General features: G+C 44.7%; 1 protein-coding gene across 3 annotated transcripts in view; it reads left to right on the top strand.

Annotated features, from left to right (window-relative positions):
- uvssa (UV stimulated scaffold protein A) overlaps positions 1-10976 on the top strand; it is a 121390-nt gene extending 110414 nt beyond the window's left edge. For all 3 annotated transcript variants that reach the window (XM_033034713.1, XM_033034714.1, XM_033034712.1), the window contains exon 14: positions 10359-10976. In XM_033034713.1, the coding sequence (XP_032890604.1) occupies positions 10359-10452 (94 nt within the window). In that variant the 3' untranslated portion in view covers positions 10453-10976. The remainder of the gene's footprint in view (positions 1-10358) is intronic.
- Positions 10977-23143: the final 12167 nt, after the last annotated feature.

Raw genomic sequence — 23143 nt, 5'->3', positions numbered from 1 at the left:
GTGCCAGCACCTCATTGAGCACGGCCTGGTCATCGAACCTGGCAAATGCCAGTTCGGCCTCCGTGCCCTCGACTTTCTGGGCCACCGGGTGACGCAACACGGTGAAGTGCCTCTACCAGACAGGGTTCAGGCAATTTGCCAGTTCCCGCGGCCTTCCACAATGCGGGGCCTTCAGGAACTTGTTGGGATGGTAACATTCTACCACCGATTCGTGCCAACGGCAGCTGGAATAATGTGGCCACTCTTCCAGTTGTTGACTGGCAAGCGGCGGGAAGTACAGTGGGACGATGTCACCGTGGCGGCGTTTGAAGTGGCGAAGGAAGCCTGGGCACGGGCAACAATGCTTGTGCATCCACGGGGCGATGCCCCCACAGCCCTTACCGTGGATGCCTCGGACTCCGCGGTTGGCGGCGTGTTGTAGCAGTCGTTCGGCGGCCACTGGCGGCCTCTCGCCTTTTTCAGCTGCCAGCTGAACCCGGCAAAGCAACGATGTAGTGCATTCGACTGGGAGCTGCTCGCCTTGCACCTGGCGGTACGGCACTTCTGGTATTCTGGTAGAGGGCCGGGACTTTGTTGCTTTCACAGACCATAAGCCCCTCACCTTTGCGTTCGCCAAGGTCTTGGATCCTTGGTCCGCCCGCCAGCAGCGCCAGCTCATGTCTATTTCCGAGTTCACCACCGACATCCGACACATCGCCGGTAAATGTAACCTTTTTGCAGACGCCTTGTCCAGCCCGGCTATCGCAGCCGTTCTCGACGTGTCCCCCGGAATAGACTACTCTGCCTTGGCTGCGGCGCAGCTGGTGGACGAGGAGATGCCAGCATATCGAACTGCGATCTCGGGTTTGGTCTTGAGAACGTGCCGTTGGGTCCCTCGGGCGGTACTGTGCTGTGCGACGTTTCCACGGGGCAGTCGTGGCCTATTGTTCCGGCGGCCTAGCACCGTCGCATTTTTGATGTAATTCATGGGTTGGCCCAGCCGTCTATCCGAGCCACGGTGATGATGGTGGCCGCAAGGTTCATGTGGCACGGGTTGCGGAAGCAAATCGGTCGCTGGGCCCAGGCGTGCATTCCGTGCCAAACATCAAAGGTGCATCGGCATGTCCGGGCGCCGGTTCAGGAGTTCGCAGTGCCTCACCGGTGCTTCGACCGCATGCACATGGACATCGTGGGGCCGCTGCCGGTGGGGGGGGGGGGTTAATGTGGCGGCACCTGGTGGTGAGCCACGCGGAGTGTGAACCCTCGGCTCTGGAGGAGGGAGTCTAGTGTCTCGATGACGGGAGATGCAGGGCATGGGGCTCCCCTGGGAGTATATAAGGTCGGGCAATGCCCATGCCCAGGTAAAGGAGTAAGGAGCTGTACTGTGAGAATCATTAAAGACCGATTGATTACACAAATTTTGTGTCCGTTTCATTCCTGGCTGGACATCTGCGAGTCCCGCCGCAATATAATATAGATACATATATATACTAGACCAGTGGGACTCGTTGGGTCGCTGTCACACAGGAGGGGTGGTCCATGAACGCAATATTCCACCACTCGCCCATAGCCCCCAACTGTGCAGGCTGGCTGACGGGTTCCCGTTGTGATGCCAGAGATCCCTGTTGTGATGCGAGTCACGGCAACTCTCCCCAAGTGTTCCTCGCCATCCTTCTTTCTACCCCTATCCTCCTACATTCCCCCTCCTCTTCACCCTCCTTTTTCCTTTCCTCCTCCACTCCTTCACCTCTCCCTCCCTCACCTTTCCACTACCCTCAGTCACTCCTTCCCTCCATAGCCCCTTGTAAAATATACCATCTATCTGAACAAAACTTGCAACAGTACACCACAGGACAATGGTGAATAAAGTAGTGTTATCGTGTACCATTTTGGCGTAATTTTAGGATCACAATCCTCACAGACGGACATAGAAACAAACAAGATGAGAGTTTTAGTAATATTTGTTTATTATTTATATTTATACTGGACCAAGTGGGACCCGTTGGGTCCCTGTCACACAAGAGGCATGGTCCCTCAACGCAACCCGTTCCCCCAACACAATATTCCACCACTCACCCATAGCCCCCACGGGAGGCCTGGTCCCCCAACACAGCCCGTTCCCCAAGGCAATATTCCACCACTCACCCGTTTCCTCAACACAACCCGTTACCCCTACGCAATATTCCACCACTCATCCATAGCCCCCAACTGCGCAGGGGCTGCTCATTTCGCCTTATTCGCCCTCCTCATTTTAAACTTTAAAACAATTACAGTGTATTGTGACTCTAAGAAAAATGCATTTGGACCTGCTAGAGCTAGCAGGACTCCGTGTACTTGCATAGCAACAATGTTGCGAGCAGGGCTACAACCCCATTGTGACTTCATAGCTGTAAGCACAGGGAAGATTTTTTTCTCAAATTGGTGTTTTGTAAATCTAACAATGTCAATAACTAGTGAAATATAACATCAATCTGAACGATACTTGACACATAACAACCACAGGACAATTATGATTAAGGTGGTGCAAACATTTTAGCGCTATTGTGTATCGTTTTGGCGTAATTTCAGGATCACATGGGATAACAAACAGAAAGATAGAAACAAACAAGATGAGAGTTTTAGTAATATATACTAGACTAAGTGGGACCCGCTGGGTCCCGGCATCACATAGGAGGGCTGGTCCACCAACGCAATATTTCACCTCTCCACCAATTCCAATATTGGTGTCCAGTGGGGGGTGGGCTTTCTGAAGTGCTAGTATGGGTGTTGTGGGCTGAAGGGACTGGTTTCCAGAGGGCGAATATGGATATTGTGGGCCAAATGGATTCTTGGGCTGTCGTCTGTCACTCAAGCCTGTTGTGCTGGCAGCTCACTCACGGCTGGTGGGCTGGCAGTTGACTCATGGCTATTCCTTGAAATTCCATTTCAAGCGGGGTAAAATGGCCACCAAATTCAAGTGCAGTTTCACGACACTTCAAGCAGGGTACAAGGCGACCAAATTCAAGCGCAGTTTCATGCCATTTCAAGCAGGGTGCAAGGCCACTATAGACAGCGAGTCGTGACCTCTTCCTCCTCCATCTTGCAGAGACTGAGCCATGCCCACACTTCTGGGTTTTATAGTCCCTCCCACCAGAAGGGGCGTGGAGTGATTGACATGAGAGAGAACCTCAACATTTTTTAAACACTATTAACTTTTATTTTTCATTGATGTGAAAAATCCTCGGCGCCTAATGAACGGAGGGGGACTCTGAGTTAGATGGCCAAAATCACAGCCGTACGTGGTAGTGTTTTTTTCTAAATTGTCTGCCAGGTCAACCTGTTCCCCAACGCAATATTGCACCACTAACCCGTAGCCCCCAGGGAGGTGTGGTCCCCCAACTCAACCCGTTCCCCAAAGTAAGATTCCAGCACTCCCCTGCCTCCCTCAGCAGTGGGCTTAAAAAAAATCTAATTGTACTTCCTCTGGCTGCTGCAATACCAATTCGCGCTCCCCCTCCTGCTGAAGCACTTGCTGTGATATCCCATTGAGGTGAAAAGTTCAGAGTGTTTCTGTCTTGCAACTTTGTATCAAAGTATGTTGGAAGCTGGCAGGAAGGATTTTAACAGTAAACATCTTGTTAAAGTTGGCATTTTTGAAGCTTTAATCATCAATCACGTGAAATATAGCATCAAATCTTTAGTGAACCTGATTACGACGTGGAGGGCAAAAATGTAAGTCAGAATATGTAAATGTTTAAGCGCTAGCACGTAGCGTTTTGAGGAAGATACAAAACATACACACACATACAACACATGTACAAGATTAGACTTTTATAGGTATCGGGGTCTGCTCCCCCAACGCACCCGTTCCCTTCCTGTAGCCCTCACTGGAGGCATGGTCCTCCAAGTCGTTCCCGAACATAAAATTCCAGCACTCCCCTGCCTCCCTCAGCAGTGGGCTTTAAACAAAAATCCAATTGCACTTTCCCTGTGTGTTGCAATAGCAATTCGCCCTCCCCCTCCTGTGAAGTGAAAAGTTCAGAATGTTCCTGGGTTGCAACATTTTATCGAAGTGTGTTAGAAGCTGGCAGGAATGATTTTAATGATTTTAATTGAAAAATGTGAATCGGAATATGTCTGCTCTCCCAACGCAATATTCCACCACCACTCAGCCGTTCCCCCAATGCAACTTACCCCGTTCCCGAACGTAAGATTCGAGCACTCCCCTGCCTACCTCAGTAGTGGACTTAAAAAAAAATTCCAATTGCACTTGCCCTCACATCAGTTCCAACTGCAATACCAATTGGCCCTTCCCCTCCTGTTGAAAAATCCCATTGAGGTGAAAAGTTCAGAGGGTTTATGTCTTGCAACTTTGTATCGAAGTGTATTGGAAACTGGCAGGAATGATTTTAACATTAGAAATCGTGTGAAAGTTGGTATTTTTGAAGCTTTAATCGTGAATAACGTGAAATATAGGATGAAATCTTCATTGAAGCTTATCACTGCTAGCCGAGCAATTGTGACATCATCAATTGAAGCTGGTCGTTTTAAATTCAAATCCCTTCAATGGTGGGGAGGTCAGAGCCGGTGATGGACTGGGCAGTGTTCACACTTTTTGCAGTCTTTTCCGCTCCTGGGCCTTCAAGTTGCCGAACCAGGCCATGATGCAACCAGTCAATATGCTCTCTACTGTACACCTGTAGAAGTAGAAGAGAATCCTCTCTGATGTATCGAATCTCTATAATCTTCTCAAGAAGTAGAGGTGTTGATGTGCTTTATTTATAATTGGATCAGTGTGCTGGATCCAGGAAAGATCTTCGGAAATATGCACGCCCAAGAATTTAAAGTTTATGACTCTCTCCACCATCGTCCCGTTGATATAAACAGGATTGTGGGTCCTTATCCTTCCTCTTACAAAGTTGGTTTTACTGATATTGAGAGCCAGGATGTTGTGCTGGCACGATTTGATCAATCGGACGATCTCGCTTCTATACTCTGACTCATCACCATCTGTAATTCGTCCAACAACGGTGGTGTCATCGGCGAACATGAAGATGGAGTTCGCACTGTGTCCGGCCTCACAGTCATGAGTATAGAGTGAGTAGAGCAGGGGGCTCAGCACGCAGCCTTGAGGTGCTCCCGTACTGATTGTTAATGAAGAAGAAGTATTTCTGCCAATTCGAACAGACTGTGGTCTGTGGATGAGGATGTCAAGGATCCAATTGCAGAGGGATGTGCAGAGACCCAGTTCCGTGAGCTTGGTAACCAGCTTTTTTTTACATTTTATTTCAACACGATACAAAAAACAAAAAAAAACCACACCGTGGTGACACACCCACCACCATGTTTCAAAATCATCAAACAACTATGTTACAAATATTCTAATAACTATTATACAACCCCGGTAAAGGGGTAAGCATCTGGTTCGGGCAAAGCCGTCTACCATCTGGCGTAGTGACTCGCGGATAGCCAGCTTGGTCAGGCCTAGGAGCAACCCAACCAGGACATCTTCAGCCCTGCTAATTCCTAGATCCCGTCACCAGTCCTACGGTCACTAACAGCAGAGCCACTCCTCCCCTTGCGGACCCTAGGTGGAGTGGCTGTGATCCTTGCCCTCTGGACTCTGGCTACAAGGGATGCTCCACTGGTCCCTCTACCCTCAACAGGAACGACGCTGCTCTTGGTCTTGGCACCCTTCTCCAGGTCGTCCAAGAAGGATCTGAGCTGACGCCAGCCGTTCCCCTTCACCGACCTGCCTCTCCCCCTCCTTCTGAGGGTGAGGTTCAGCGAGCTGGTGAGCCTGTGTAGTTTTGGCCACTGGAGGGGGGCCAGTCGTGGCCGATGTTGGGCTCCTTCGGTGGCCTGGATGAACTCACGGATTTCCTCCACTGGAATGAGTGGAGTGGCGTCGGGGGGGAGCGAGAACATCCATTGACTCATTGTCCGAGTAGTCCCCTTCCACCTGCTCACTGCAGATGGAGACACCATCCCCATCCCCATCCCCGGACAAACCCTTAGTGCTCGATACTCCCGCCTCACCCTGTGTGGCGGTTGCCTCTGCCCCACCTGCTGGTCTCCCCTCCACCTCAGTCCCAACTCTGGGACCAGTGGCAGAGGGGCCTTTCCCAGAAGTACCTGGGGAGTCAAGACCATCGACAGTGGGGTGACTATCCCAACCCCAGTTGGGCCCAGAGTGGACTCTGGTGCACCAGACTCAGGGAGTCTCACTGGAGCCAGGTCCTGAGGGAGAGAAGGGCTGGTTTCCCCAACCCCCTCCCCGCCTTCAGAGGGGGAGCTTTCCTGAAATTACACTGGAAATTTTCTTGACAATTACACTGTCTTAAGAGCATTGAGCTCCAGGTTGTTGCGGTGTCACCAGGATGCCAGCTGTGTCACCTCCTGTCTGTTGGCAGATTCCTCTCCATCCTTAATCTTCGGTTTCCTCCCACACTCCAAAGACGTACAGGTTTGTAGGTTAATCGGCTAGGTATAAATGTAAATTGTCCTTAGTGTGTGTGTGTAGGATTGTGTTAATGTTTGGCGATCGCTGGTTGGTGCGGCCTCGGTGGGCAAAAAGCCTATTTCTGTGCTGTGTCTCTAAACCAGGGGTTGGCCCCCGGGTTGAATGCAGCCTGTAACCCAAAATCATTCAACCCACACGCGGATTTTTTCCCCCCGTAATCATCCGGCCCGCCGAGCACAACCAAGCGCTTCACCGAACGCGGCTGAATGCTTCCCCGAGCACGGCCGAGCGCTTCCCCGAGCGCGGCCGAGCTCTGGCTGTACCGCATCCTGCGCAAAGCCGCCGGCACGGCCACGCACCTTCTGTGAACTCATTTAGGAAAGAACTGCAGATGCTGGAAAAATCAACGGTCGACAAAAATCCTGGAGAAACTCAGCGGGTGAGACATGCAAGGATTGCTTGAGGCTGCCTCACCCGCTGAGTTTCTCCAGCATTTTTGTCTACCTTCTGTGAACACTTGATTAGATGCCTGCCATCTGGGGCAGGATGGGATGGAATCCACGTGTACACGTGATAGATGTGGCCCGTCATCCGCTCACAGACATGCGTCCCGGCCTCTATGCAGAACAAGGTTGCCGACTCCTGCTGTAAACTGAGCATGCAGCCCTGAGGTGCCCCGCTTTTGATGGTTAGCAAGGAGGAGTTGTTAATGCCATCTCCTAAATTCACAGCCTCTGTCATTGAGTTAAGCATGTACTTTGGATCCGTCTTCACTAAGGAGAACACAAACAATCTTCCTGATGTACTAGCCAGAGGATCTGGGGTGACGGAGGAACTGAAGGAAATCCACATTAGGCAAGAAATGGTGTTGGGTACACTGATGGGACTGAAGGCTGATAAATCTCCAGGGCCTGATGGTCTGCATCGCAGGGTACTGAAGGAAGTGGCTCTAGAAAATGTGGACGTATTGGTGATCATTTTCCAATGTTCAATAGATTCAGGATCAGTTCCTGTGGATTGGAGGGTAGCTAATGTTATCCCACTTTTTAAGAAAGGCGGGAGAGAGAAAACAGAGAATTATAGACCAATTAGCCTGACATCGGTGCTGGTGACAATCATAAAAGATGAAATAGCAGCACACGTGGATAGCAGTAACAGGATCTGTCTGAGTCAGCATGGACTTACGAAGGGGAAATCATGTTTGACTAATCTGGAGTTTTTTGAGGATGTAACTAGGAAAATGGACAAGGGAGAGCTAGTGGATGTAGTGTACCTGGACTTTCAGAAAGCATTTGATAAGGTCCCACATGGGAGATTAGTGGGCAGAATTAGGGCACATGGTATTGGGGGTAGAGTGCTAACATGGATAGAAATTGGTTGGAATCAGGAAACAAAGAGTAGGGATTAACGGGTCCCTTTCAGAATGGCAGGCAGTGACTAGTAGGGTACCGCAAGGCTCGGTTTTGGGACCACAGCTATTTACAATATATATTGATTTAGATGAAGGGATTACAAGTAACATTAGCAAATTTGCAGATGACACAAAGCTGGGTGGCAGTGTGAACTGTGAGGAGGATGTTATGAGAATGCAGGGTGACATGGTCAGGTTGGGTGAGTGGGCAGATGCATGGCAGATGCAGTTTAATGTGGATAAATGTGAGGTTATCCACCTTGGAAGCAAAAACAAGAAGGCAGATTATTATCTAAATGGTGTCAAGTTGGGAAAAGCGGAAGTGCAATGGGATCTGGGTGTCCTTGTTCATCAGTGAATGAAAGTAAGCATGCAGGTACAGCAGGCAATGAAGAAAGTGAATGGCATGCTGGCCTTCATAACAAGAGGAGTTGAGTATAGGAGCAAAGAGGTCCTTCTGCAGTTGTACAGGGTGCAGAATTGTGTGCAGTTTTGGTTTATAAATTTGAGGAAGGACATTCTTGGTATTGAGGGAGTGCAGCATAGGTTCACAAGGTTAATTCCCGGGATGGTGGGACTGTCATATGATGAGAGAATGTTGCGACTGGGCTTGTATACTCTGGAATTTAGAAGGATGAGAGGGTATCTTATTGAAACATATAAGATTATTAAGGATTTGGACACGTTAGAGGCAGGAAACATGTTCCTGATGTTGGGTGAGTCCAGAACCAGGGCCCACAATTTAAGAATAAGAGGTAAGCCATTTAGAACGGAGATGAGGAAACTTTTTCGCACAGAGAGTTGTAAGTCTGAAATTGTCTGCCTCAGAGGACGGTAAAGGCCGGTTCTCTGGATATTTTCAAGAGAGAGCTGGATAGGGCTAGGTCAGAGGATATGGGGAGAAGACAGGAACGGGGTACAGAAACTTTGTGGATGATCAGCCATGATCACATTGAATGGAGGTGCTGGCTTGAAAGGCCGAATGGCCTACTCCAACACCTATTGTCTATTGTGGAGGACAAGAGCAGCAGGCGTAAGAAAATAAACAGTGTAGTTCCCTCCAAGTTTCATACTGTCCTGATTTGGAAATATAATACCATTGCTTCATTGTTGCTGGATTCAAACTCTGGAATTTCCTTACTACATCTTTGTGGGGCTACCTTCTGCAGAAGGGCTGCATTGGTTCAAGAAAGCAACTTCTCACGGTAATTGAGGGTCCAAGAAATACCGGCACTACGCTATAGATATAAAAGTTCATTGACAGTATTCATTCTTCACAATAAGGGAAGGGATCTGAATTGAAGCTATTGGGACTACAGGTTATTGGCAGATGAATGGGAATGGTGGCCTCGCCAATTTTCGGTATATGGGCGTAAAATGAGAAGATTTGGGGAAGGGAGGTGTATTAAGAAAGGCAGGACCATCTAAAAAAACATTGATTCCATTCATGGAAGAAGACAGAACAATATTGGGAAAATCATTTGCATGGACATGAAAGGTTTAGAGGGATATGGGCCAAACACAGTCTGGTGGGACTAATTTGGTTGGGGCATCTTGGTCGGCATGGGCATGTTGGGACGAACGGTCTGTGTCCGTGCTGTATGACTATGATTTTAACCATATAGCAATTACAGCATTTTAAAAAACTGAATTAGCCGTCCAAACAAATGTATAACCCAATTTTCACCATACATCAGCAATTCATTATATGTTCCAGTTGGACTTCGTACATGGAAGTCGATGGAAAGGCAAAAAGAACCATGGATGGCTGATCCAAAACAGCCAATGTTTTGCTTCAGTCCAGGTTGAAATTTACTGTCACTGTCCCATTCCACAATCTATCACCGGGACTCTCTGTAATGAGTGTTTTGCAAATTATTTTGTTGTCATTTTTGAATCAATTATGTCAAATTTAAATATGCTTCTTCAATTTCTATGCCATTCTTCTTCCCTAATTGGTACTCCCCAGTTGTTTGAAATACATTGATAGTATTCATTATTTCTTCTAAAGGCCTGAATACGACTGCAGATGTATCATCTAACAGAACTCCTTTCACTTTATTACACTTATCCAACAGTTATTTCCAAAATGTTAATTAAACTGAAGGACATCATATTTTTGCATTCCTTTAAAAAAAGTTGAAGACGTAACCCACACCAAGGAAGCTTCTAATAGCCATTTAATTTGATACAAAAGCAAAATATTACAAGTGCGAGAAATCTGAAATATAAACAAACTCTGGAAATACTCAGCAGTTCGGGTGGCATCTCGGCCGGCAATTCTGGCCAACGTTTATTTATCTGAAACATGAACTAAGTTCACCTCTCCACTGAAGGCTGTGTGACCTGAATTATTTAGTTTGTCCATTGCAGCAGGTGGTCTTGACGCTGTTATTTTTGCAGCAGTTAAGGTGTGGGCTAAAGCTGTTTTAACATTCTATAATGTGTGCTGATCAAATTAAGTAATGTCACAAGAGCAAACTCTAAATATGAACAATACCAATTTTTATTTGTTTCTCTTTGCAGAGCTTCAGTCAAACGAGTCTCCGAAGCAATGGCCTTTATCGACAAAAGAAAACATGAAAAGTTTGCGAATCAGTTCAACTATGCATTGCATTAAGGCGGGCAAAGGGCGGAGAAAGGTCACTGTATTGTGACCATGCTATGTTTCAGCTATCAAGTCTTTTGCAACAGAAATTTTTAGCTCCTATCTGCTGTTTTCTATAGATCTCAAGAGAGAGTTTATCTATCTAGGGCTAGCGGAGTTAAGGGATATGGGGAGAAGGCAGGAACGGGGTACTGATTGTGGATGATCAGCCATGATCACATTGAATGGCGGTGCTGGCTCGTAGGGCTAAATGGCCTATTCCTGCACCTATTGTCTATTGTCTATTTCAGGAATAAAAATTTGATCAGTGTACATTATTTATTGTAAAGTATTTAATTATGTATTTTTTACACCAGGTGCTAAATTTGTACAAAATATAAATGTTTAATGTATGTTATGGTAATTGTATGGTAATGGATGGTAATTGTAATTGATGATGTGATGCACAGAACTATGGGGGACTCTATTCATGTAGTTTTATTGAGCAGTTTACAGAAGAAAGTGAACTGATTATTAAATCTTCCCAGCAATTTAAATCAATTTTTTTTACTATGACCTGTATTGCTCTTCTTTGTATTTCAATACTTTCACCAGTTAATGGTGTTAAATCCGCATGCTTTATTCAGACTGAAAGTCATAATTTCCCACTTGACAGATGCAAAATGATCTAAATGTTTTCCTGATTTTAATTAGATTAGAGCAGGTAGCTTGTAGTGGAGACCAGATATGAAGTGCTGTTGCAGAGAGTTGGAAACGGTTTGGGAAATGATAGGTTGGAGGTGGGGAGAGGGAAGGAGGAGATGATAATGGAGGGGGTGAAGGGTGAAAGGAAGTGGAGCTGAATTGCATCGATGCCAAATACCCAGATTGCCAGAAGATTTAAGGCGCATTTGTATTATAACATGTAACACACAGATACTACAGATACAAGTATAATACCAGTTTTGAATGGGCGGTCAGAGTGGCGCAGCGGTAGAGTTGCTGCCTGACAGCAAATGCAGCGCCGGAAACCTGGGTTCGATCCCGACTACGGGTGCTGTCTGTACGGAGTTTGTACGTTCTCCCCGTGACCTGTATGTGCTTTCCCCGAGATCTTCGGTTTCCTCCCACACTCCAAAGACGTACGGGTTTGTAGGCTAATTGGCTTCGTAAATGTAAAAATTGTCCCAAGTGGGATAGTGTTAATGTGTGGGGATCTCTGGTCGGCGCGGACTCGGTGGGCCGAAGGGCCTGTTTCCATGATGTATCTCTAAACTAAATTAAAGACTGGAGAGGAGATTAGGATAGACACAAAAAGGTGGAGTAACTAAGCGGGTCAGACAGCATATGTGGAGAAAAGGTGACGTTTTGGGTCGAGACCCTTCAGTTTCTTCCCAGCTGTTATCAGGCAACTGAATCATCCTTCCACAACCAGAGAGCAGTCCTGAACTACTATCCACCTCATTGGTGACCCTCAGACTATTCTTAATTGAACTTTAATGGCTTCACCTTACATTAGGATGTTGCATAACCATAGACTCGGTTGCGTTTAACTGACGGATAAAATGTTTGCAATAAAAGGTGGAATAGACAAAAAATAAGAACAATCAATATGGTTTTTAATAAATTGTGAGTTTTTGATTGTTGCCACACAAAAAAAATGATTACAAAGATCAAGTGGAACCTTGCCACCAAAACAGAATATGCTAGCAAATATGGACCTTACTGAACAAAAAAGCTGTGATTGATGCTTCATTCATAAGGAGTATTTTAAGGGGCATTATGTCATGTTTACATAATATGGAGTTTGGAATTAAAAGAATAGTTGGAATTACTTTGCCTCTTCATTGCTTCCGATTTTAAGTTTTTCCCACTGCATGAAATGTACTTTATCCAAATATGTGCTCCAGCCGGTACAAAATTACTGAAAGAGAAGGCATTGATAATACTAGCGACAGCAAGAAAACATTGCAGGATGGGCAAAGTGATGGTAGGTCCAGTTAAACTTAATAATGCAACAAGCTATAATTATACAAATTAAATTATACAAATAGAAAGAATCTTACCAAACAATTGTTGAAAGAGGATAAAGCAAACTGGCTATTAGAAGATTTTGAAGTCTTTCACAGGAAAAGAATATTCAAAGCTTGTACAAGTCTTCATAAGTGCAAAGAACAGTTTGCATGTTGTATGTAAGAATTCACATAAAATATCAAAACAACAAGAAAATTGTAGTGCGGATTCATTAAAATGTCATTAGGGATGGAGAAGTCTTGTGGTTATGAAATGGGTCTTGTAAAATGATGGCTTTACTTTATTAGACTTGCAGGCATTTGCCGTTGACCTGAAAGGGTTCCTTAGGAAAGAAAAAAAGTTGTGAGGGCATAAATTTAAGTTATTCATGAAGAACTGAAGAAAGAACAATTTCCAGCTGGTGGTCAGAACTACTCTATTAGGATGAATTGTCGCAAGATGTGTATTTTTTTGTTCTAAGAAGAGTAATAAAGGTGTTTGAGATTTGTTGAGTTGGGGTGTGACCTGGAAATAAACAGCAGCACCAGGAATTTGATGAATCAAATTGCCACACTATGCTGTAACCTTTCTTAACATTTATTTTCCAAAAAATGCTGAACCTCCCATTGACATTAAATGCCAACCTAAACCAAGAGGTGGGAATTCTATTGAGATGTATTCATTTTGGAAAGATTAGCAGTCGCAGTCCTGGCTTAGTTGGTAAGCTGCAAGTAATGAACCAGCTTTTTCTCCCCCCATAAATGGCACCAGTTTTAAGGGCCTGTCCCACTTAGGTGATTTTTCAGCGGATTGCCGGCGACTGTCAAATTCCCGGCAGTCGCCTGAAAAACCGGGAACTGGAACGGCGACTGCCAGGGAAAGCGGGGGAGTGCTGTCTGAAATTCACACAATGCAAAGCCAAGGTGATACAGACACACACCGCGATGAACAGGAAGGTTAAGACGGCTAGCACAGTGTACGGTAATTCCTTTAAAAGAGGGGGAAGGGAGGGGAGAAGGGGGGGGGGGGAGAAGTGGTGGAGACACTTTTAAGAAGCCAGACAACTTTTAATAAGGCAAAGATACACAGCTGTGAAGTTTGGTGGGCATTTAACATTACCGGTCGGTTATCCTTGGTTCTGAAAACTCGTGCTTACATTTTTTTTCCCCAATGAGCCAATGAAAATGCCCGGTCAGCAAAGGCGATTAACTAAAACTACATACGACTACCTCGACTACCCATAAATACATGGCGACCCCACTACAACTGCACCTGCGACACCTAGGATTATCGATTTTCTCCATGGCGACCAATTGTTGGTCGCAGAAAAATCTTCAACGTGTTGAAAAATTTGGGGGCCACCATACTGAGGCCGCAACTAGTTCCCAGAATGCGGGAACTCTTCGCAACCATGAAGGAGACTCGCCAGAGACCACCTGCCAACATGTGGCGAGAGCAGAGTCTCCTGCACTCGCCTAATAAGTCGCCTAAGTGGGACAGGCCCTTTAGCTTATTTGCGTCAAAGCCCTGATTTACATTGTATTATGTTTCTAAAGAGCACATCAATAATTAGCATATATTTATTTCTCATACTCTCCAATGTCACAATAATTTAAATAATATGACCAGAATAATGTTTGAAAAATGTACTAAAGTAATTAGATTAATGATTATTATTCCTGTTATATTTTTACTAATTTGTACATACCAGCTCATGATTAACACATTTTTTAATATGCAATTTTTTAGTTTCAATAAGATGAGCATTTATTTACTGATTATTTAAATGGTATGTATGGATATCTTGTAAATTTTATCTGCACCTATTGCTAAATGTAATTTAAGAGAATATAGCAACTGGGGTGAAGTGAATGTTTTTGTTGACTTATTGACTGAATAAAATGCTTTCCTCGTAGACTAGACCTGATTTTAATCACCATGCTTAACACATTTGTTCTGAAGGATTAGCATCTAGAACTCATTCTTATGCATGTAACAAGATCAAAGTGGATAACATAGGGTAAAGTGGATTAAACATTTGATCCTTCTGTCAAATGTGAAATGTAAGACCTGGTCCAGATGCTAAACTTCTCACCCCTGCATTGACCCTGACATCACAACGAGTGTTTTCTGCTCTATGATCCTAAACCTCAGCTCTTTGTGTCACCGTAACTATTGCTCAGATTTTAAGATAAGATTTTGAAAATGAATGATCATTTAAACAGTAATGAATTGCATACTTAGATCATACAGCTTGGAAACATGTCCCTCGGTCCACTTATCCATTCCAACCAAGTAGCTCCTCTAAGTTCATCCCATTTGTCTGTATTTAGCCTGTATCCCTCTAGACACTTCCCATCCATGTACCTGCCCAAGTGTTTGTTTTAAATGTTCTTATAGTGTCTGCCTCAACTACTTGATAACTCGTTCCCTATACCTACTACCCTCTGAGTGGAAAGGTTGCCCCTCAGGTTCCTATTAAAGCTTGTACCTCTCACCTTAAACCTGTGCCTTCTGGCTTTTCATTCTCCTACCCTGGTAAAAGACTCAGGGTAAGGGAATAAAATTCACCCTGTCTATTTCCCTCATGATTTTATACTCAAAGGTAACCCCTCAGCCTCCTGCACCACTAGAAATAAAATTCCAGCATGCCCAAACTCTTCCTGTAGCTCAGTGTCTTTTGTCCTAACAACATCCTCGTAAATCCTTGTACTCTTTGCAGCTAAATGACATCCTTCCTGTAGCGACATAGAAAATAGGTGCAGGAGGAGGCCATTCGGCCCTTCGAGCCAGCACCGCCATTCATTGTGATCATGGCTGATCGTCCCCAATCAATAACCCGTGCCATGCCTTCTCCCCATATCCCTTGATTCCACTAGCCCCTAGAGCTCTATCTAACTCTTAAATCCATCCAGTGATTTGGCCTCCACTGCCCTCTATGGCAGGGAATTCCACAAATTCACAACTCTCTGGGTGAAAAAGTTTTTTCTCACCTCAGTCTTAAATGGCCTCCCCTTTATTCTAAGACTGTGGCACCTGGTTCTGGACTCACCCAACATTGGGAACATTTTTCCTGCATCTACCTTGACCAGTCCTTTTATAATTTTATATGTTTCTATAAGATCCCCACTCATCCTTCTAAACTCCAGTGAATACAAGCCTAGTCTTTTCAATCCTTCCTCATATGACAGTCCCCCCATCCTAGGGATCAATCTCGTGAACCTAAGTTGCACAGCCTCAATCACAAGGATGTCCATCCTCAAGTGACCAAAAGTGAACACAGTGTCCCAAATTTGGTCTCACAAACATCTTGTCCCAATTTCTATACTCAATGCCCTAAGAGTGACAGTAATAAACTGAACTAAAAAAGCATCCTGGTGAACCTTTTCTGTTTTTCTTTCAGCTAATCTAACAATCATGATAGGGTGGTAAGTGGGGCAGGGGGGTATTTCAAGAATTAGACCCAATGATAATTCCAAATCAGGATGTTTTATTGTTTGAATGTATTGCCATCCCCATTAGTGCATGTAAATAGTATTTCCTCTTTACTTTTGGTACAATATGTGTGGAATTATTTTAGCGTGAACAGTGTGTGAATCATAATATAAACCTTTGCCTTTACGCACAACTCCATGTTCAAGGAACTGTAATGTCTGCAGTATGAACCCCAAACTCTCAACTTAGGGTCAGAGCATTTGATCTCAAACTTGACTTCATTTAATTCAGTACTGCAGCCAAAAGCTCCCTCTTGTGTCAGACCGCCTTCCATTTTTGAGTGCCACAAAACAATGTAAAAAGGACAGAGGCTTGAGAGTGATTGATCCTTGGGCTTTTTTACATCATTGTGGAAACTGGAGCCGATCGTTTATTCTTTATAACAAATTCTTTACTCTGAAAGTTTGCTGTAAGCAAATCTTATATACTGCAAGTCACAGAGTCATGGAGCACCAAAAAAGGCCCTTTGGCTCAACTTGCCCATGCCAGCCAGGATGCCCTCTCCATTGTAGTCCCACCTGCCTGTGTTTGGCCCATATCCTTATAAACCCTTTGTATCCATGTACCTGTCCAAATGTCTTATAAATGTTATAGTGCCTGCCTCAACTTCCTCGTCTAGCAGCTCGTTCCATGTACATACCACCCTCTCTGTGATAAAGTTGTTTAATAGTTGTCCTATTAAAGCTTTCCCCTCTCACTTTAATCCAATATCCTCTGTTCTTGATTCCACTAATCTCGGTAAAAGCCTATGCATCTACCTTATCTATTCCCCTCATGATCTTATGCACCTGTATAAGATAACCCCTCAGTGTCCTGTGCTCCAAGGAGTAAAGTCTTAGCCTGCCCTCTTCTCCCTATAGCTCAGGCTTTCAAATCTAGGCAACAACCTCGTAAATCTTCTCTCCACTCTAGCTTAACAACATCCTTCATATAGTAAGGTGACAAAAATTGAACACACTACTCCAAATATGGTCTCACCAACATCATATAACCATATAACCATATAACAATTACAGCACGGAAACAGGCCATCTCGGCCCTACAAGTCCGTGCCGAACAATCATGTACTACTGTAACATACATCTGAAGAAGGGTCTCGACCTGAAATGTCACCCATTCCTTCTCTCCAGAGATGCTGCCTGTCCCGCTGAGTTACTCTAGCATTTTGTGTCTATCCCAATTCTATACCCTGATTGATGGCCAAATTACCGAAAGCCTTTTTGACCATCCTATTTACCTGTGATACCACTTTCAAAGAACTATGTACCTGTACTCCTAGATTCCTCTGCTCTACTTCACTCCCAGAGCCCTGCCATTCACTGTGAAGGTCCTGCCTTGGTCTGACTCCCCAAAATGTAACACCTCGCACTTATCTGCATTAAACGCCATTAATTATTCCTTCGCCGATTCGCCCAACTGATCAAGATCCTGCAGTAATTTTTAATAACCATCTTTACTATCTAGGATACCACCCACTTTCATCTCATCTGCAAACTTATGCCCCTGTCCCACTTAGGAAACCTGAACGGAAACCTCTGGAGACTTTGTGCTCCACCCAAGGTTTCCGTGCGGTTCCCGGAGGTCGCAGGTGGTTGCCGGAGGTTGCAGGTGGTGGAAGCAGGTAGGGAGACTGACAAAAACCTCCGGGAACCGCACGGAAACCTTGGGTGGGGCGCAAAGTCTCCAGAGGTTTCCGTTCAGGTTTCCTAAGTGGGACAGGGGCATTACTGATCACGTCTGCTGCATTTTCATTCAAATTGTTGATATAAACCACAAACAGCAATATACAGCACCTAAGGCACACCACTAGTCACAGGCCTCCAGTTCAAAACACAACCTTCTGCCATCACACACTTCCTTCCAAGAAGCCAATTCTCTATCCAATGTGTGGTTTAGAGGAACAGTATGGCTACCTTCCTGAAACAAAGTGCTGGACTAACTCAGCAGGTTAGGCAGCATCTCTGAAGAACATGAATAAGTGATGTTATGGGTCGGGACACTTCTTCAGACTTATTGTAATGGGGGGTGCGGGGAAAAAAAGTTGGAAGAGAGGAGGGGCAGGACAATGACTGGCAGGTATCTGGTTACCTTCAAGGTGAGGCATTCAGGGGTGAGAAGAGGTATAGAGTTTTATTGTCTTTTCAGTCTAGTTTACAGATACAGCGTGGAAACAGGCCCTTCGGCCCACTGAGTCCATACTGACCAGCACACTAACACTATCCTACACCAACTAGAGACAATTTACAATTTTATCAAGCCAATTACCCTACAAACCTGTCTGTCTTTGAAGCATGGGAGGAAACCAGAGAAAAACCACACAAGTTACGGGAAGAACGTACAAACTCCGTACAGACAGTACCTGTAGTCGGGATCGAACCTGGGTTACTGATGTTGTAAGGCAGCAGCTCTACCACTGCGCCACCGTGCCACATTTGTTGTGCTTGTTGCATCTAATCACTTTATTAAAGTGCTATCATTGCTCCTACGCTGGGGACTTTTGAAAGAGGCCTATCACTGCTGTCCCTCAATATGGCTGGCACCAACAACTGCACTGGCCTGCCTTGGGCATCAAGCAAGCCATCCATCCTTTGTCTGGAATTCAAAATGGACTTCCAGATCCACATCAGAGAACCTTGCAACAATGTGGATAAATGTGAGGTTATCCACTTTGGTGGCAAATAGGGGAATGCAGATTATTATCTGAATGGTGTCAGGTTAGGAAAAGAAGTACAACGAGACCTGGGTGTCCTTGTACATCAGTCACTAAAAGTAAACATGCAGGTACAACAGACAGTGAGGAATGCTAATGGCATGTTGGCCTTCATAACGAGAGGAGTTGAGTATAGGAGCAAAGAGGTCCTTCTGCAGTTGTACAGGGCCCTGGTGAGACCAGACCTGGAGTATTGTGTGGAGTTTTGGTCTCCTAATTTGAGGAAGGGCATTCTTGCTATTGAGGGAGAGCTGCGTAGGTTCACAAGGTTAATTCCCGGGATGGCCGGACTGTCATATGATGAAAGAATGGAGCGACTGGGCTTGTATTCACTGGAATTTAGAAGAATGAGAGGGTTCTTATAGAAACATTTAAATTATTAAGGAATTGGACACGCTAGATGCAGGAACCATGTTCCCGATGTTGGGGGAGTCCAGAACCAGGGGCCACAGTTTAAGAATAAAGGGTAGGCCATTTAGAACTGAGAAGAGGAAAAAACATTCTCACACAGAGAGTTGTTAATTTGTGGAATTCTCTGCCTCAGAAGGCAGTGGAGGCCGATTCACTGGATGCATTCAAAAGAGAGTTAGATAGAGCTCTTAGGGCTAGCAGAATCAAGGGGTATGCAGAGAAGGCAGGAACGGGGTACTAATTGTGGATGTTCAGCCATGATCACATTGAATGGTGGTGCTGGCTCGAAGGGTCGAATGGCCCACTCCTGCACCAATTGTCTACGTATCTACATTATGTATGTAACCTGCTTAACAATGCTGTTCCTGCCATTCCTTGCATGGGCAAATAAATGGCAGATGGAGTTTAATCCGGTCAAGTGTGAGGTGTTGCACTTTGGGAGTCAAATTGTAAAGGGAAAATATACAATCAATGGAAAGGCCCTTAACAACATTGATGTACAGTGGGATCGTGGGATCCAAGTCTATAACTTCCAAAAAGTGGCACACAAGTAGATAGAGTGATCAAGAAGGTAGATGATTAGTCTGAAGAAGGGTTTCGGCCCGAAATGTTGCCTATTTCCTTCGCTCCATAGATGCTACTGCACCCGCTGAGTTTCTCCAGCATTTTTGTGCACCTAAGAAGGTAAATGGTATGCTTGTCCTCATTGAGTCAGGACGTCATGCTGCAGGGTTATAGGACTTTGGTTAGGCTGCTTTTACAGTGTTGCATGCAATTCTGGTTGCCCTATTACAGAGGTATGTAATGAGCTGCCAGATGAGATAGTTGAGGCATGTACTATAACAACATTTAAAAGACATTTGTCTTTGAACAGGTACATGGACGGGAAAGATTTAGAAGGATATGGGCCAAATGCGGGCAGGTGGGATTAGTGTAGATGGGGCTTCTTGGTCGGCGTGGGTAAGTTGGGCCGAAAGGCCTGTTTCCATGCTGTATATCTCAGTGACTAACTCTAAATGGTCCAGCTGCATCATAGCTTGATGTAGTTGTAGTTGAAGCAACATTTCCTCCCCTTCGTACACCAGGCTTCTAAACATTCTGTTAATCTCCTGATTACTTTTCCACTGAATTTTAGTCTCTTTAAATCTCTGCAATCTTCCACTCTTCCTATATCTTCACTTTTTAATTCACACTGAGATCTGTCACTCTGTGGTCCACAATGGATGACTTCATACTTAATTGAGTTTTGCCATGGTTTGTCCAACTCACTTCATCTATCAGTGTCTCCTCACAATTTTATGCTTCTGTCTACCTTACTTTGAATATGACTAATCTTCGTTCATCAGCAAACTTGAATATATGGCTCCCAATTGTATTATCCAAATCATTAATAAGTAAGTTGAATGGCTGAGAGACCAGCACTGATTCTTGCAGCCCCCACTAGACAATTGCTTCCAATGTAAACCTATTATCCCTGCTATCTGTTTTCTCCTGCCGAAGCTGGTCAATAATCTAGTTTCAATTCTAAGAGCATTAATTTTAGCTAACATTGTGATATATGCAAGCTTATCAAAAGCATTCTGAAGTCTAAAATAAAGATGTCAATATAGCACTCTTAACCACTTCAGCTAATTCTTCCTCAAGAGTTCAATTTGATTCACTGGATATGACCTGACCTCCACAGCTTCAGTTCACTCTCTCTAATCAACTAAACTCACTGTCACTCTGCCCTTAATTATATTTCCAATAACCTTGCCGAAACAAATGATGGACTAACTGGTCTATAATTTCTTTCCCCCTTAATGGAGTTAAATTTGCAAGTTTCCAATCTAAAGACACAACTTATTTTCAGATTGGCATTTAAGGGTCTTTTAGATAGGCACATAGATACACAGGGAATGGAGGGATATGGATCACGTGCAGGCAGAGGAGATTAATTTAACCTGGCCTCATGTTTGGCATTGACATTGAAGGCTAAAGAGCCTGTTCCTGTGCTGAACTATTCAATGTTCTATGCTAGAGAAATTTGAAAGACTATGACTAAAATATTAGCATTTTTCTTATCTACCTTGCAAGCCCTGTGGTGGAAATTGTCAAGATCAGGGCATTTGCCAATCTTGTGAGATTACCTTTTCTACTATTCAGTTTAACATTGACGTTAGTGACTTCCAGTTCTCGCCACACGTTGCCGAACCATTTACTTATTAATAAAGGCAGCCTAAACTTGTCATTGGTTCATAAGCTCATAAATTATAGGAGCAAACGTAGAACATTCGGCCCATCAAGTCTATTCCGTCATTCAATCATGGCGCATCAGAAGATAACTAAAAACACAATACTGGGAGAAAAGATGAAATATGAAGGTAAGCTAGCTAATAACATGAAAAAGTGTGGCAAGTGTTTTTTCAGATATATAAAGAGTAAGAAAGAGGCAAGAGTGGACATTGGACCTCTGTAGAATGATGCGGAATAAGTGATAATGGGGAATAAAGAAATGACAGAGGAATTGAATAACTTCTTTGCATCAGTCTTCACAGTGGAAGACACCAGCAACATGCCTGAAATTCATGAGAGTCAGGGAGTGGAAGTTAGTGGAGTGGTTATTACAAAGGTGCTTGGGAATTTGTAAGGTCTGAAGATGGATAAGTCACCTGGATTGCACCACAGGGTTCTGAAAGAGGTAGCTTGAAGCAATAGTAGTGATATTTCATGAATCACAAGAGTCAGGAGTGGTTCCAGACTATTAGAAAATTGCAAATATTACCCCACTGCACAAGAAGGGAGCAAAGAAGAAGAGTGTAAACTATAGGCCGTTCAGTCTGACTTCAGTAGTTGGTAAGATTTTAGAGTCCATTATAAAGGATGAGATTACGGAGTACTCTCCCCGTTGGATTGCAACCTTGTCGTGGTCGGGGAGCTTGTGAGTCTCAGTGACCTCTAGAGCTATGCTAGCGGGAGATTCGTCTCCTGTTAGGGTCTCCCATGCTGGACAGGTCGAAGGGCAGAAGCGAGACGAAGATCGATCCACTGGTCCTCCAGGTTGGAGGTTGAGCACAGGGCTAACAACCGTGTATCGTAAAACAAATATGTTACCGAAACAGCAACTGAAGGAATCAACACTGATGGGCGTGCTGGACTTCCAGGGCTATCGACAGATGCTAGGATGAATGTCAATACCAGACAGCATCCCAAGAATAGCCCTGCACTGGACACCGGAAGGGAAAAGGAAAAGAGGGAGACCCAAAACCACCTGGCGCGAACTGTAAAGGAGGAAATGAAAACAGTGGACCTGATCTGGGGTAGTGTCCAGAAGCTAGACCAGAACACACAGGAGTGGAGGACCTTCGTTGCTGCCCTACATGCCAGGAAGCATAATAGGCAGTAAGTAAGTAAGTACGGAGTACTTAGAAGTTTATGATAAAATAGGTAGAAGTCAGCATGATCTTGCTTAACAAATCTGCTGGAATTCTTTGAGGAAGTAGATAGCAGGACAAAGGAGAGTCAGTAGATGTTGCTTACTTAGATTTTTAGATTTTCAGAATGCCTTTGATAAGGTGTCACACATGGCTGCTAAGGAAGATGAGAGCCCATGGTATCAGTGGGAAGATACAGGCATGGATAGCAGGTTGGCTGGATGGCAGAAGGCAAAGAGTGGCAATAAAGTGCGCCACTTTGGTTGGCTGCCAGTGACTAGCAGAGATCCGCAGGGGTCGGTGCTGGGGCCGCTACTCTTCATGTTGTATATTCATGATTTGGATGGGGATTGATGGCTTTGTGGCCAAGTTTGCAGATGAGACAAAGATAGGTGAAGGGGCAGCTAGGGTAGAGAAAGCAGGGACTCTGCAGAAGGACTTGGACAGGTTGAGAGAGTGGGCAGAGAAGTGGCAGATGGAATACAGTGTAGCAAAGTATGGAGTCATGCATTTTGGTAATAGGAATAAAGGCATAGACTATTTTCTAAATGGGGAGAGAATCCAGAGTTGCAAAGGGACTTGGGAGTGCTGGTGCAGGATTCCTAAAAAGTTAATTTGCAAGTAGATTTGGTCGTAAAGAAGGCAAACGCAATGCTAGCATTTATTTCAAGATGACCAGAAT

Source organism: Amblyraja radiata, chromosome 1, assembly GCF_010909765.2.
Source record: "Amblyraja radiata isolate CabotCenter1 chromosome 1, sAmbRad1.1.pri, whole genome shotgun sequence".
NCBI classification, from domain to species: domain Eukaryota; kingdom Metazoa; phylum Chordata; class Chondrichthyes; order Rajiformes; family Rajidae; genus Amblyraja; species Amblyraja radiata.
The sequence above is the reverse complement of the archived record's forward strand: the minus strand, read 5'-3'. Positions and strand labels throughout refer to the sequence as shown.